An 11965-nucleotide genomic window follows, 5' to 3' on the forward strand; every position below is an offset into this window, starting at 1 on the left:
ACTTGCTTCTTTCTCTGTTTGTCTGTCCTTCAGATTTCTCGGATAGGTTCAGATGACACCTACCTGCTACCGGACCTTCTGCAGAAAACCTCCTCCTCCAGTCCTACCCATAATGCACTGGGCCAGCAGCAGCGAACACATGAACTCAGCTACTCGCAGTCACCCACAGCCCCTCGATCCCCCACACACCAGGAGCTACATGTGGGTTTATTTGTAGGAATGTGTCAGAGAGACTGAGATAGACTGACATGCAGGAACACACATCCTGACTCTTGCGTTCTTTAAGGGATTTTTAGTTGATTTTTAGTCCTTTTCCCTCCCAGTCCCATTCATTCACATCATGCAGGAGTTATGTACAGAAATAATGTATTTAACTTAAGAAAAGGCTCATGGTAGGATGTCATGTCGTCTTGTATTGACAAAGGTTTAAAAAGTAGAAGCAAATCTCCCTGTGCTGTGAAAATAAGATCATATCATTTGGATAATAACCTCAGTAACCTCATTAGATTGGAGAAAATTCTTGATAGTTGATAGAGGTTGAAGTTTATCAGCTTTGTTCATGATCGTTTGATAGCATTCTCCATATTAAAAAAAAAAAATGCAACTCGTTGTATTAGTTACGCTTGTCCACCAGAGGGAGGTGGTGGCACAGTTTAGGTGCACAGGTATCAGTAGTCATATGACTTTTCTCAATAGTCCTGTTGTAGTTTCATATGTCTTTAGAATTTATAACCAAGAATGCATGTGAAGTGATAATGTTTAGACACTGAAACAAAATAAGAGATGTGATGTTAAAAAGTTGCAGAGTTGTTGTCACTGATCTATAAAGCCAAACCAAACAATCTGAGGACTAACAGTTTCTCTTGTTGTTGTTCATCATCAGGCTGTCAGCAGTCCCACTGGTAAAAACACCTCCTCCTCCTCTTCTTCCTTCCTGTCCTTCATCGATCCAAGATTGATCCCCGTATCATCGCCACCACAGAGCCCTAGTGAGTGCACTTGCGCACACACACACACACACACACACACACACATATACATAAAATTAAAGTTAGCTTTGTTTCACTTTACCCTTTAATCCGGATACATGGAATCTTTCCAAGATGTTTTTATACAAAGTAGTTTACATGAGAGAGTGTTGCATTTGGGCGCTGTCAGACACTGTACTCCTTTAACTACACAATACATAAACATTGTTTGGTTTTTTTGTCCCCGTGTAGCGGGCAGTAAGGGAGAGCAAATCAAGAGAGAGAACCACAGGAAGGGCTCTGTGGTGAATGTGAATCCAACCAACATTCGACCACAGAGCGACACTCCAGAGATCCGCAAGTACAAGAAGAAATTCAACACAGAGGTTCTCTGTGCTGGACTATGGGGTTTGTAGTTTTGTATTGTTTGTGTTTTGAATATCTAATTGCAGAAGTGATTATTGTATCTGTGTGTGTGTGTGTGTGTGTGTATATTGTAGATGATGGTGAACAAGTGAGGCTTTCACTTTCTTGACAAACAAACTTTAGCGACTTTGTTTTCTGGCTACATCCAAGCCAAAAGCTAGCATGGCACCACTGGATAATGTCCTTTTTTGACAGTGTGCAGACTCCATATATTGTTTATTTTGGAATTCACCCCAGTGTACAGCTGGATGGATGGATGGGTCATGAGGTGTAAGGTTTGTCTCTGTTTCGTGCTGCAGGTGTGAATCTGCTTGTGGGAACAGAGAATGGCCTGTGGCTCCTGGATCGAAGTGGTCAAGGGAAAGTCTACTCGCTCATCAGCAGACGAAGGTTTCAGCAGATGGATGTGTTGGAAGGACTCAATGTGCTGATCACTATATCAGGTACATGTACGATTGCTTCCAAGTACACAAAACACACTGACACAGATGAATGTAGCTCCACAAACACCAAGAATTCCCAGTCGGCTGCATTCACACACTTACTATATTTGACTTGCTCCATACTGTGAAGTAGACACAAACAGTCCAAACAGAGTGTAATTTGGCCAACAGCCTTGCTCATACCTCAAAATATCCAACAATAATGTGAGGATTCCTCTCACCATCAATTCTTGTTAAGGTGCCCTTGAGCAAAGTCAATACTCCAAATACTTCAGGGTATTGTGCAACTGTATGTAAGTGGATGAATGTGAAGGAGGACACTGCTTTCAGTCCATGTCCTCTCTCTGTCTGTAGGTAAAAAGAACAAGCTGCGTCTGTACTATCTGTCGTGGTTGAGGAATAAAATCCTACACAACGACCCAGAGGTGGAGAAGAGACAGGGCTGGACCTCAGTAGGTGACCTGGAGGGCTGTGTGCACTATAAAGTGGGTAAGTACAGTTTGCAAAGGGCACGTGGAATGGTGCATTTCTTTCTCTGAGAGCTACATGTACAGTACGTTCAAGAAGTCAGGTATCGACTTCTTAAGGTCTCTTTGTCCGTCTTGTTTCTTCAGTGCGTTACGACAAGATCAAGTTCTTAGTGATTGCTTTGAAAAATGCTGTGGAGGTTTACGCCTGGGCCCCAAAACCATACCACAAATTCATGGCCTTCAAGGTTGGTAACATTTAAATACGGTGTACAATGTGTCTTCTGTGTTGTCAGTGTGAAAGAACAGTTAGGATGTAAAGACAATGTAAGCAACATATACTGTAAATACTACAGTACGAGGATGTTCTTTTAGCCACATTAGCTGCAGGGCTCAAGGGGTCAGTCTGTGGACTTAACTTAGTCTGTCTCCATGTCCAACACTTTCGTGACTTCAAGGTTTCATCCAGTGTTATCGCCAAACTGTCCACGTTTCCAACGCTTGCTGTGAACTGTAGTTCTGTTAACAAGCTAGCGAGCTGTGTTTAGCATGCCAACTTACAGCCGTTGCCGACAAAGCAGAGTAAAACCAATGTGTCTAAAATCGCCACCATACAGAGGTTAAAAAGGATTCTTCACAGCTAGTTTCATCCTTGATTAGGTTAACAACATCGTCCTTCATTGTCTTCTCTGTTCTTACCACGTCTTTGCATATCTAGGACAAAACATTGATGGACGTGGACCAAAAAAAAAAAATCTAATAGGGTCACTTCCACAGCCAGACACTTGCACATACACAAAGACGTGACACATCCAGGCTGCGAGAGTCACACACACTGATTCTCAGCAGAGCCGTGTCCCATTTCTGTGCGTCCTTCGTGGCCTGAGCTACTTTTTCTTCCACACTACGTAGTTTAACCCTCTCTCCTCAGAAAAGGGCAGAAATGTACTGCCTTGTGGAAATAATAGCACGACTATCTATCTTAGGATGCCTATTTTCACGCAGCTGCTCTTCAACCTGTCAAAGTCAACTGCTGATTAATTATCAATGGAGCTGCTCCAGTTAGAGTACGAGTGTCACAGTTTATATCAGAGATGTATCATTGAAGGTAATGATTGAAATGTCACTTGTAAGTGTTCTGACTTTCCCTGCTTGAGTTCTTTTGGTGAATGCGTGTGTTTGTGTGCCCAGTCATTCAGGTCTCTGCCTCAAAAACCACTGTCTGTTGACCTGACAGTGGAGGAGGGTCAGAGGTTAAAGGTCATCTACGGCTCCTTGTCCGGTTTCCACGCCATTGATGTCGACTCTGGTACACCTTACGACCTCTACCTGCCTACGCATGTAAGAGTCTGCTTAATATTCTTTACGCTCTATAAGTTTGATTGTTGGTCTGGTTGTCCGTCTGAAAAATCAGACAAAAGACTAATATTCTCTTGGGGAAACTTCATCAGTAGGACGAGTCTGGTAACTATTGATCATCTTTAAAAAGTCTTTCTCTTTGCAAATGCTCCGCACATCCCATGTTCTTTACAGTCGTAAAACAGCATGTATGTTCCCACACACAAATGCTGTCCTTAGATTTCCATGTAATTATACATATATATATATATATATATATATATATATATATATACACCTATTGAGCTCAGGCATTTAATGGAGGCTGTAAATGTGCATTTTCCTCTGCTACAAAATGTGTTCAAAATATTCTACTCAAAGTAGGCAAAGTTAAAATAGATTCTTACAATTGTTAAAAGATAAATTAATATAAATGTAGTTTACGTGTGTAAAGATATTTTGTAAACTAGGTTGCTAGACTTTTAATAGACTAGATTTTTATTTTGTTTTATATTTTCAAATAATTGCCTTTTGCAACTCCTTGATTTATATGAAGTTCAAAAGGGTGAGCTTATTTTTATAGCAACTGCATATGAAAAGCCTAAATATCTATATAAATGGTAAATGATCTCACTTATATAGCGCCTTTCAACCTTCACGGTTCCCAAAGCGCTTTACAGCTAAGTCTCATTCACCCATTCACTCACACATTCACACACCAATGACGACCAAACTGCCATGCAAGGTGCTGGTCTCCATCGGGAGCAACTTAGGGTTCAGTGTCTTGCTCAAGGACACTTCGACATGACGGGAGCAGCCGGGGATCGAACCCCCAACCCGCTCAGTGCTAACCACTGCGCCACCATGCCGCCCATATATATATAGTGTATGTTTGTAAAAGAGAGCATTACATGATGTAGATATTATTCTCTCTGTAGCTGGAGCTCTCTATTATACCTGACTTTTACTTTGACTTTCTATCCATCAGCTGTTATCTCTCTATTCAACCAGCTCACCTCTCTCTCCCTCTCTCTCTCCCTCTCCCTCTCTCTCTCTTGCTCTCTCTCTCGCTCTCTCGCTCCCTCTCTCTCTCTCTCTCGCTCTCCCTCTCTCTCCGTCTCTCCCTCTCTCTCTCCTTCTCCCTCTCTCTCTCTCTCTCTCTCTCCCTCTCCCTCTCTCTCTCCTTCTCCCTCTCTCTCTCTCTCTCTCTCTCCCTCTCCCTCTCTCTCCCTCTCTCTCTCCGTCTCTCCCTCTCCCTCTCTCTCTCCTTCTCCCTCTCTCTCTCTCTCTCTCTCTCCCTCTCCCTCCCTCTCTCTCTCCCTCTCTCTCTCTCTCTCCCTCTCCCTCTCTCTCCCTCTCTCTCTCTCTCTCAGGATGCACTTCTCCTCCTCCCACTCAGTCTGCAGATGTCAGTCATTGCTCCTGTTTTCCTCTTTCCACCTCCCCCCACTCTCCTCCCACCCAGTCTATAGCTGTCAAACACTTCTCGTCCTCTTTTCATCATTCTCTTTTTTTCCACCTCCCACTCTGTCATCTAATGGGGTATTGTTCATTTGCTCATTTTCTCCTCATTTTTATCTTTCACTTTTTTTTTGTCTCTTTTGCTACATTTACCGACTGTCCTCTCCCCCTCTCTCTCTCTCTCTCTCTCTCTCTCTCCCTCTCTCTCTCTCTCTCCCTCTCTCTCTCTCTCTCTCTCTCCCTCTCTCTCTCTCTCTCTCTCTCTCTCTCTCTCTCCCTCTCTCCCTCCCTCTCCCTCTCTCTCCTCTCTCTCTCTCTCTCTCTCTCTCTCTCTCTCTCTCTCTCTCCCTCCCTCTCTCTCTCTCTGTTCAGTCCGTGGGCAGGTAGAGCTGACGACAGAATGTTGTGACTCATGTTCACATTTCTATTCAGACTGTTTTATCCCTCATATGGCGTTTGAACCTCCGGTTAAAATTGTAGAAACGGATCAAATGAAGCGCACCAGTCTTCAGTAGATATTGTTGATGGTTTTAGACCAGTCATAGGCTGAGGTTGATTGATTGGATTTGACGCGATTTTGGAAAATACCCAATCCAGAAAGAGACACTATGGTTTTCTGCAGACAACCACATAAAACGTAACCAAATTAACAATAAGACAAAGACATGATCTGGTTTATTTGTTAGTTTATATTCCAGCCAGACTGCCGACGTGGCTCTGGGGACACTGAAACCTCTCAACAACTATTGCATGGATTGCCATTACATTTGCCATGAAATTTCATCCTGAGGCTGAGACCTAATGACTTTGGTGACCCCTTAACTTTCCTCTGGCACCATCATCAGGTCAAATGTTTAATTTGTTCAGTACTTAATACTTTTTCTTTTTACAACGAAACACCTGCATAGCTTGTGGCCAAGTAGATCATAATTTCCTTTGAAAGCAGTGTACTCTCTGCTATGCGGTCTAGTTTTCTAATGGAGAGAAGAGTCCAGGCAAGCTGACACAAAAGCAGGGCCCCTAGATTAACTGATTTATACTAATTTGAGATTTTTGATCCGTCGCATAGAGACGAAGAGCATATAGCAGAGACGCACACTTCGCCAACGGGCTTAATACCAGAGCAGCCAAACATTAGTCTATAATTATTTGCACTTTGATACATCTTTTCCATTTCTAGTTGAGACTCAGAAATAATTAGCTCACGTGTTGACTGCATTCGGTAGCTAAGCATTTCCACGGCATTCAGATATGTCTTGGTAATATAAGATGCAAACTTGACTTAAGGAGGTCTGTAAAACTTAAGCTTTTTCCATCTCCAAAAAAGGTTTGTGCAAATGAATTTGTCTTTGACTGTGAACAAATCGCCCACTGCTGGTACAATTAGAGATAGAGCAGGTCATTTCTTTTTTTTTCTCTCCTCTTCTGGATGTGGGCATGTAAAGCTCGCTGGTGAGTCACATTCACATTGAGATTCTGACACATCCTGTTAAATATGTTTTTCACTAGAACTAGAGAGGTTTGAGGAAGGATTTCGACTTTGAAACATTTAGCTTCAGCCATCATTTCCAGAGTGATTAGTCATTTGTTTTGTTGGTTCATGTACTGTCTGTGGACTGTGTCGGACTCTTTCACACACTGTGCACTCACATACGGTGTTGAGTGGGTGGCTGGAGCAGGGAGCAAGGTTCCTCTGGTTTCTATGGTTTAATGATTTATGTAACCATTTTCCTCGTCTTTTTACCATTTTGTGATACTGTGGCGGCAAAGCCAGTGTCCCATTTTGGATCTTTGCCATAGTTCAAGACAGAGGTCAACCCTGAGGACTGTTAGGACTGGATAGTTGATATATTGGAGTGAGGAGTGTTAGTGTTTTAAGGATTAATAGTGATCTCCTCAGATGACTAGACATGTGTGTTAATATGCCTATATCTCTCACAGTGCGTGTCACGTTAGACGTTCTGTTTTTTAATATTCCATAACATTAACTTGGATGAAGGACTTTTCTTCTTCATGTGCCTCCCCAGCTATCAGTCGTTGTTGCTCTGTGCAACGTTTCTAGCCTGAGTTTTATTGTCGTCTCTGTCTCTCATTCACGTTCTCAGCACCTTTCTCTCACTCATTCACACACACACACACACACACACACACACACACACACACACACACACACACACACACACACACACACTGCCTCAGCCACTCAGAATGTGTGCTACTTTCTATATGGATGTGGGAGTTGGAGCTAGAGAGGAAGAGAGACGGACACATACAAAAAGAGAAAGAAGCTCTAAAAATACATCCTCCCTGTCCTCCTTCTCTCGCGATCATTAACTCTGTGTGTGTCCTGACCTGTTCTTGCTTCTGTTGAGAGACCCCCCCCCCCCCCCTCCCCCTCCCCCTCTCCTCTGGTATATTAAGCGAGTGTGCACACAGCTGCCTACTACACAGGTGCCTTATACTGCTGCTGCGATATCATTTCAGCTCTCCAGCCTCTTCTTCCCTTTTTCCTTTTCTCTCTCACATATACAGTCAAGCTTTAAACACACACACACACACACACACACACTCCGCTACAGAGCGCTTTTAAACCCACTCACTTACACTTAGACATCCTAGTAGTTCACTGTCTTTGAGTACTCTTGAGGACACTTCACACTCCCGGGCTTCCTTCATGGCTGTATATCCGTAATCTGACACACGCTTATTTACACACACACACACACACACACACACACCTTCTCTTCTTATGTGCACATCTTTTCACACACGCAACCGCCTGCATCAACAGCAAGACGCATTCACTCACAACACTGATTTCACACACACTTACACACACGCAATGCACCACTCACCCACTTGAAGGAACACACACACACACACACGCGCGTCTTCCATTGTTGCCTGCGAACTATGTAACAATGCTGATTCCAAGGCAGAGGATTAAGATTGCTTTGCGTCTGTGGATGCCTGTTCTGATGCTCAGGATTGTGGTGGCTCACACTCTGGTAACGTATGAGACACATTACTCACTTTTTGTAGCATGGCACAAAACACTGCCTAACTTTTAGTTGCGGAAGGGATTCCCTGTTCGTTGAGATGTGAGCTGTTGTTCGATAAATGTTTCTGAACTGGTTAGAGATATTTCAGCTTACGCAGTGGTGGCTGGATGAAACCTCTTGTTGAGCTGTTATGCTGTAAAGAGGCTTTTCCTAAATATGAATATGCAGTAGGAGAGGCTCAGTATTGACTGTTTGGGGGGGGGGGTTTGTCACTTCCTGGACAATATCCCTGACTTTCATATTGAAATGACCTTTTTTCTTCAGACAGGGACTTAGATTTTTTGATGAAACCTCATCTTTGAAAGAAGACCCAAATCATCCCTTTCTTTCTTTCTACTCACTGCTTTTATACTTCTTTTCGAACACTTTCCTTTTTTTCTCTTTTCATTCTCTGACATATTGTACCTTCAACTCTCTTAACTCAGGTGACAGATAACATCTGAACATCATAATAGAGACTGTAATGTCAACTCTCAGACACCTGGCTGGAAGAGTTTTTTTTCATAGATATTACATAGCGATGCGCCTTTCTGTTTTATGTACAAAGAAGTGTACAAACTTCGAAACACACTGAACTGTTGAGTAATTTAGTTTGACTTTTTTTTTTTTTTTTTACGAATTAGTTGAAAATAGTGTTTATTTTGTGTGTGTTTGTTGTATAGATCCAGGGTTCCATTCATCCCCATGCCATCATCATTTTGCCAAACAGCGCTGGAACAGAGGTTCTAGTTTGCTACGAAGACGAGGGCGTCTACATTGACACCTACGGCCGCATCACCAAGGATACGGTGCTGCAGTGGGGGGAGATGCCTGCATCGGTCGGTAAGTTTCACTCATACGCACACAGACACACATATACTGCTGAATACACATGAAATGACAACACACACAAAAGCATGAAAGTGTATTTCTGTTCTATTCTATTACTAGATACCACTCATTTCAACAAGTGGAACCTACTCTTAAGTTATTGTTGAATGTTATTATAGTGGCCGGCTGTCTGACTTACTGATTCTAGATCAGCAGCTGTCCTGAGCACTGAGAACTTGCCCTGAACTAGATTGTATAAAGACAGATTTGGGACAGGGAGGGCTAAAAATAAGGTGTGTGTGTGTGTGTGTGTGTGTGTGTGTGTGTGTGTGTGTGTGTGTGTGTGTGTGTGTATGTGTATGTATGCGTGCGCGTGTGCGTGCGCGTGTTTGGTCCAGTAGTCATTATTCTAGCATAAGGACTGTCTGTAGGGAGTATATTTACTCATACACACACACAATTCTCCTATTTCCTACAGTCTATAGCTATCTTTATTTTACAGCCTACCTGCAGTCTAACCAGGTGATGGGTTGGGGAGAAAAGGCCATAGAGCTGAGGTCTGCCAACACAGGGAACCTGGAGGGAGTTTTCATGCACAAAAAGGCCCAAAAACTCAAGTTCCTGTGTGAACGGAATGACAAGGTAGGAGTTCAACTCTATCTAGATTTACCTTTAAGCACTGCTTCAATCTGCAACACGAACACCAGTCATCAGTTCATTTATTGTCTAATTGTAGCATCTTGAAACAACAAGTATATAAAACGAAATATTTAAATATTTTTTAAAGTTCTTAAGGGTCACAGTTGTAAAGTAAAGACAGCAAAATAAAGCAAATGCCATATTTGTGTTCACAGACAGTACGAAATACAATAAAACATGTTGTTTTGAGCTTTAATAATGTCGATTAGATATATTAGAGTATTTCTTTCATGCCATGCTCTTTTAATAATGATAGATATTAATCGTTTTATAAAAACAATTCAGTAGCTTGTTCAGTTGGTAGTCAGTTTGGTTCGGCTCATTTTTGCAGCTTTGTTTCTTCTTTCAGTTTAGTTTTAAATCTAATCACAATTTTGTTATTTTACTTTGAGAAAACTGCAAGCACCTAATGTATCATTTACACTAAGTGTCATAGCTATGTTTAATGTATTAATACATAATAAACAGTTTGTTTTAATACATTATGTATACTGTACTGTATATGTTACACTGAAAATGTTTTTGTCATTATTTATTTATTTATGTATTTATTTATTTTTCTCCATCATTTCATACATAACAAATAAAATCATTTCCTGTTGAAGTTTATAAATGTACATTCTAATGCTTCAATAAACATTTAAAACAAAATAGGACATGTTGAGCTTGAACGTTCAATCATGACCTCAGGAAATAGTAGTTTGACAGAGAACTCTTAACTCAAGGGCCTCTTACTAGATTTCTTCAGGACTTTCAGCTACATCTCGTGGCCTTTCTCAGTAGATGGGACTCGTCTGTTGTCATGTGACCAAAGTGCCAGACTGATGACAACTGAACCGTCTTAATGAGCACACTCCATCCGCTGAAGAAGCCCATGAGATGTGTCTGAAAGCTTCAGAGGAAATCTAATAACCGGACCTTGAGTTAAAAATTCTTTACCAAAGAAGTGGTATTGTACGATTCACATCACCCACAGCCGCAGTAGGCCGACATAAAACTATTGTTAACTTGTAAGATAATTCCTGAACCTGCATCTCTCTCTTGCTGCAGGTCTTCTTCGCCTCGGTGCAGTCGGGAGGCAGCAGTCAGATTTACTTCATGACTCTGGGACAGAACTCACTGTTTAACTGGTAACGACTGGGCCGGTTACTCTGGGATCAGCTGGTGGTGTCTGCCTTCATCACTCCGGGGTTTGCCTGGTGATGCCTTTTATACATTTGTTCTGGCTGATGTTCATCTCCGTGGATAGTGGATAATTAAATGTTCCGGATCCGTCCCTCTGTCTTGTTTCGTTTCCATGTAAATGTGCACGGATCCGCAGCGGAGTTGATCGTTACTCCAGCCGCAGCAGAAAAAGAAACCCCGCCTGAATCCATCACTCCGTCCATGAATACTGAGATCATCGCTCCTTCGGCTGCAGCGACACAGAAATCTGGATCTTAAAAAAGAAAAAAGAGATTTAGTTCAAGCATTAAAAGGTACAGCTATTAGCGTCAGCATCGGTCATGTGAAAAGCACACAGAGCATTCTCTCTTGTCCAAACTCCATCGTTACCTGGAGTCTCCCAGAAGGATTCATGGCCTGCGAACCATCACTGCACCAGTGTGACGGAAATCAAGACTCCTTTTGTGTCCTGTTTTGTCCAAATGTCCCTGGAAGCAAAACTGACGGCTTGGTTCGGTTCATTCTGTGGTGATTTCTAATCAACACCCGCTCATCAGCCAACATCTGGCCCTTCCTGCTCTCATCTGTCAGCACAGCGGCCCGTTCAGTTTGTTCCACATTCCGCTCATCTCTCCTGGATCTTTTTTTTTTAATTTTTCCTTTTTTGCATCAGTTACTTAGCTAATTATGTGTACGTCGGTTATTCTCTCATATTTGCTCCAACAATTCCTGGCTGTGGTGTATTACTGGATCAGCTGCTTCCTTTTCATCCAATGATCGGTCGTAATATCTGGATAATTATTCTCCGAGCGCAGACCAGGGGAGTGATGCTTCCTTCTCTGGTGTTCAAGCAGCGTGTGTGTGTTAAAAGGAGTGAAACTAGAAGAACAGAAGTCCTTCATCATCCTCACTCACTCCTTGGACATCATCTGGGCATTTCAGAGACTGGGTTGGGGCCACAATGTGGACTAAGCAGGACAACTGCTGTGCGTCATTCCACATTTTGTCGCTAATGATTTTCTTTAATCAATTTCCAGATCCACGAAACCTTCTGCGTAGTGTGTCTCCAATACCTCAGCAGTGTTATTTATGAAGGCCTTTAGTTTTCTTCTCCACTATATAAGCAG

General features: G+C 42.4%; 1 protein-coding gene across 1 annotated transcript in view; it reads left to right on the forward strand.

Annotated features, from left to right (window-relative positions):
• The window catches only part of LOC139291105 (mitogen-activated protein kinase kinase kinase kinase 4), a 53227-nt gene extending 42173 nt beyond the window's left edge, over positions 1–11054 (forward strand). Inside the window, exons 24-33 of the mRNA XM_070913027.1 lie at positions 34–201; positions 884–989; positions 1221–1376; positions 1694–1837; positions 2192–2326; positions 2452–2552; positions 3496–3645; positions 8828–8987; positions 9478–9617; positions 10725–11054. Of these exons, the coding sequence (XP_070769128.1) occupies positions 34–201; positions 884–989; positions 1221–1376; positions 1694–1837; positions 2192–2326; positions 2452–2552; positions 3496–3645; positions 8828–8987; positions 9478–9617; positions 10725–10808 (1344 nt within the window). The 3' untranslated portion in view covers positions 10809–11054. The remainder of the gene's footprint in view (positions 1–33; positions 202–883; positions 990–1220; positions 1377–1693; positions 1838–2191; positions 2327–2451; positions 2553–3495; positions 3646–8827; positions 8988–9477; positions 9618–10724) is intronic.
• The last annotated feature ends 911 nt before the right edge of the window (positions 11055–11965 follow it).

The sequence above is a fragment of the Enoplosus armatus genome, chromosome 10 (assembly GCF_043641665.1).
Source record: "Enoplosus armatus isolate fEnoArm2 chromosome 10, fEnoArm2.hap1, whole genome shotgun sequence".
In the NCBI taxonomy this organism is placed as follows: domain Eukaryota; kingdom Metazoa; phylum Chordata; class Actinopteri; order Centrarchiformes; family Enoplosidae; genus Enoplosus; species Enoplosus armatus.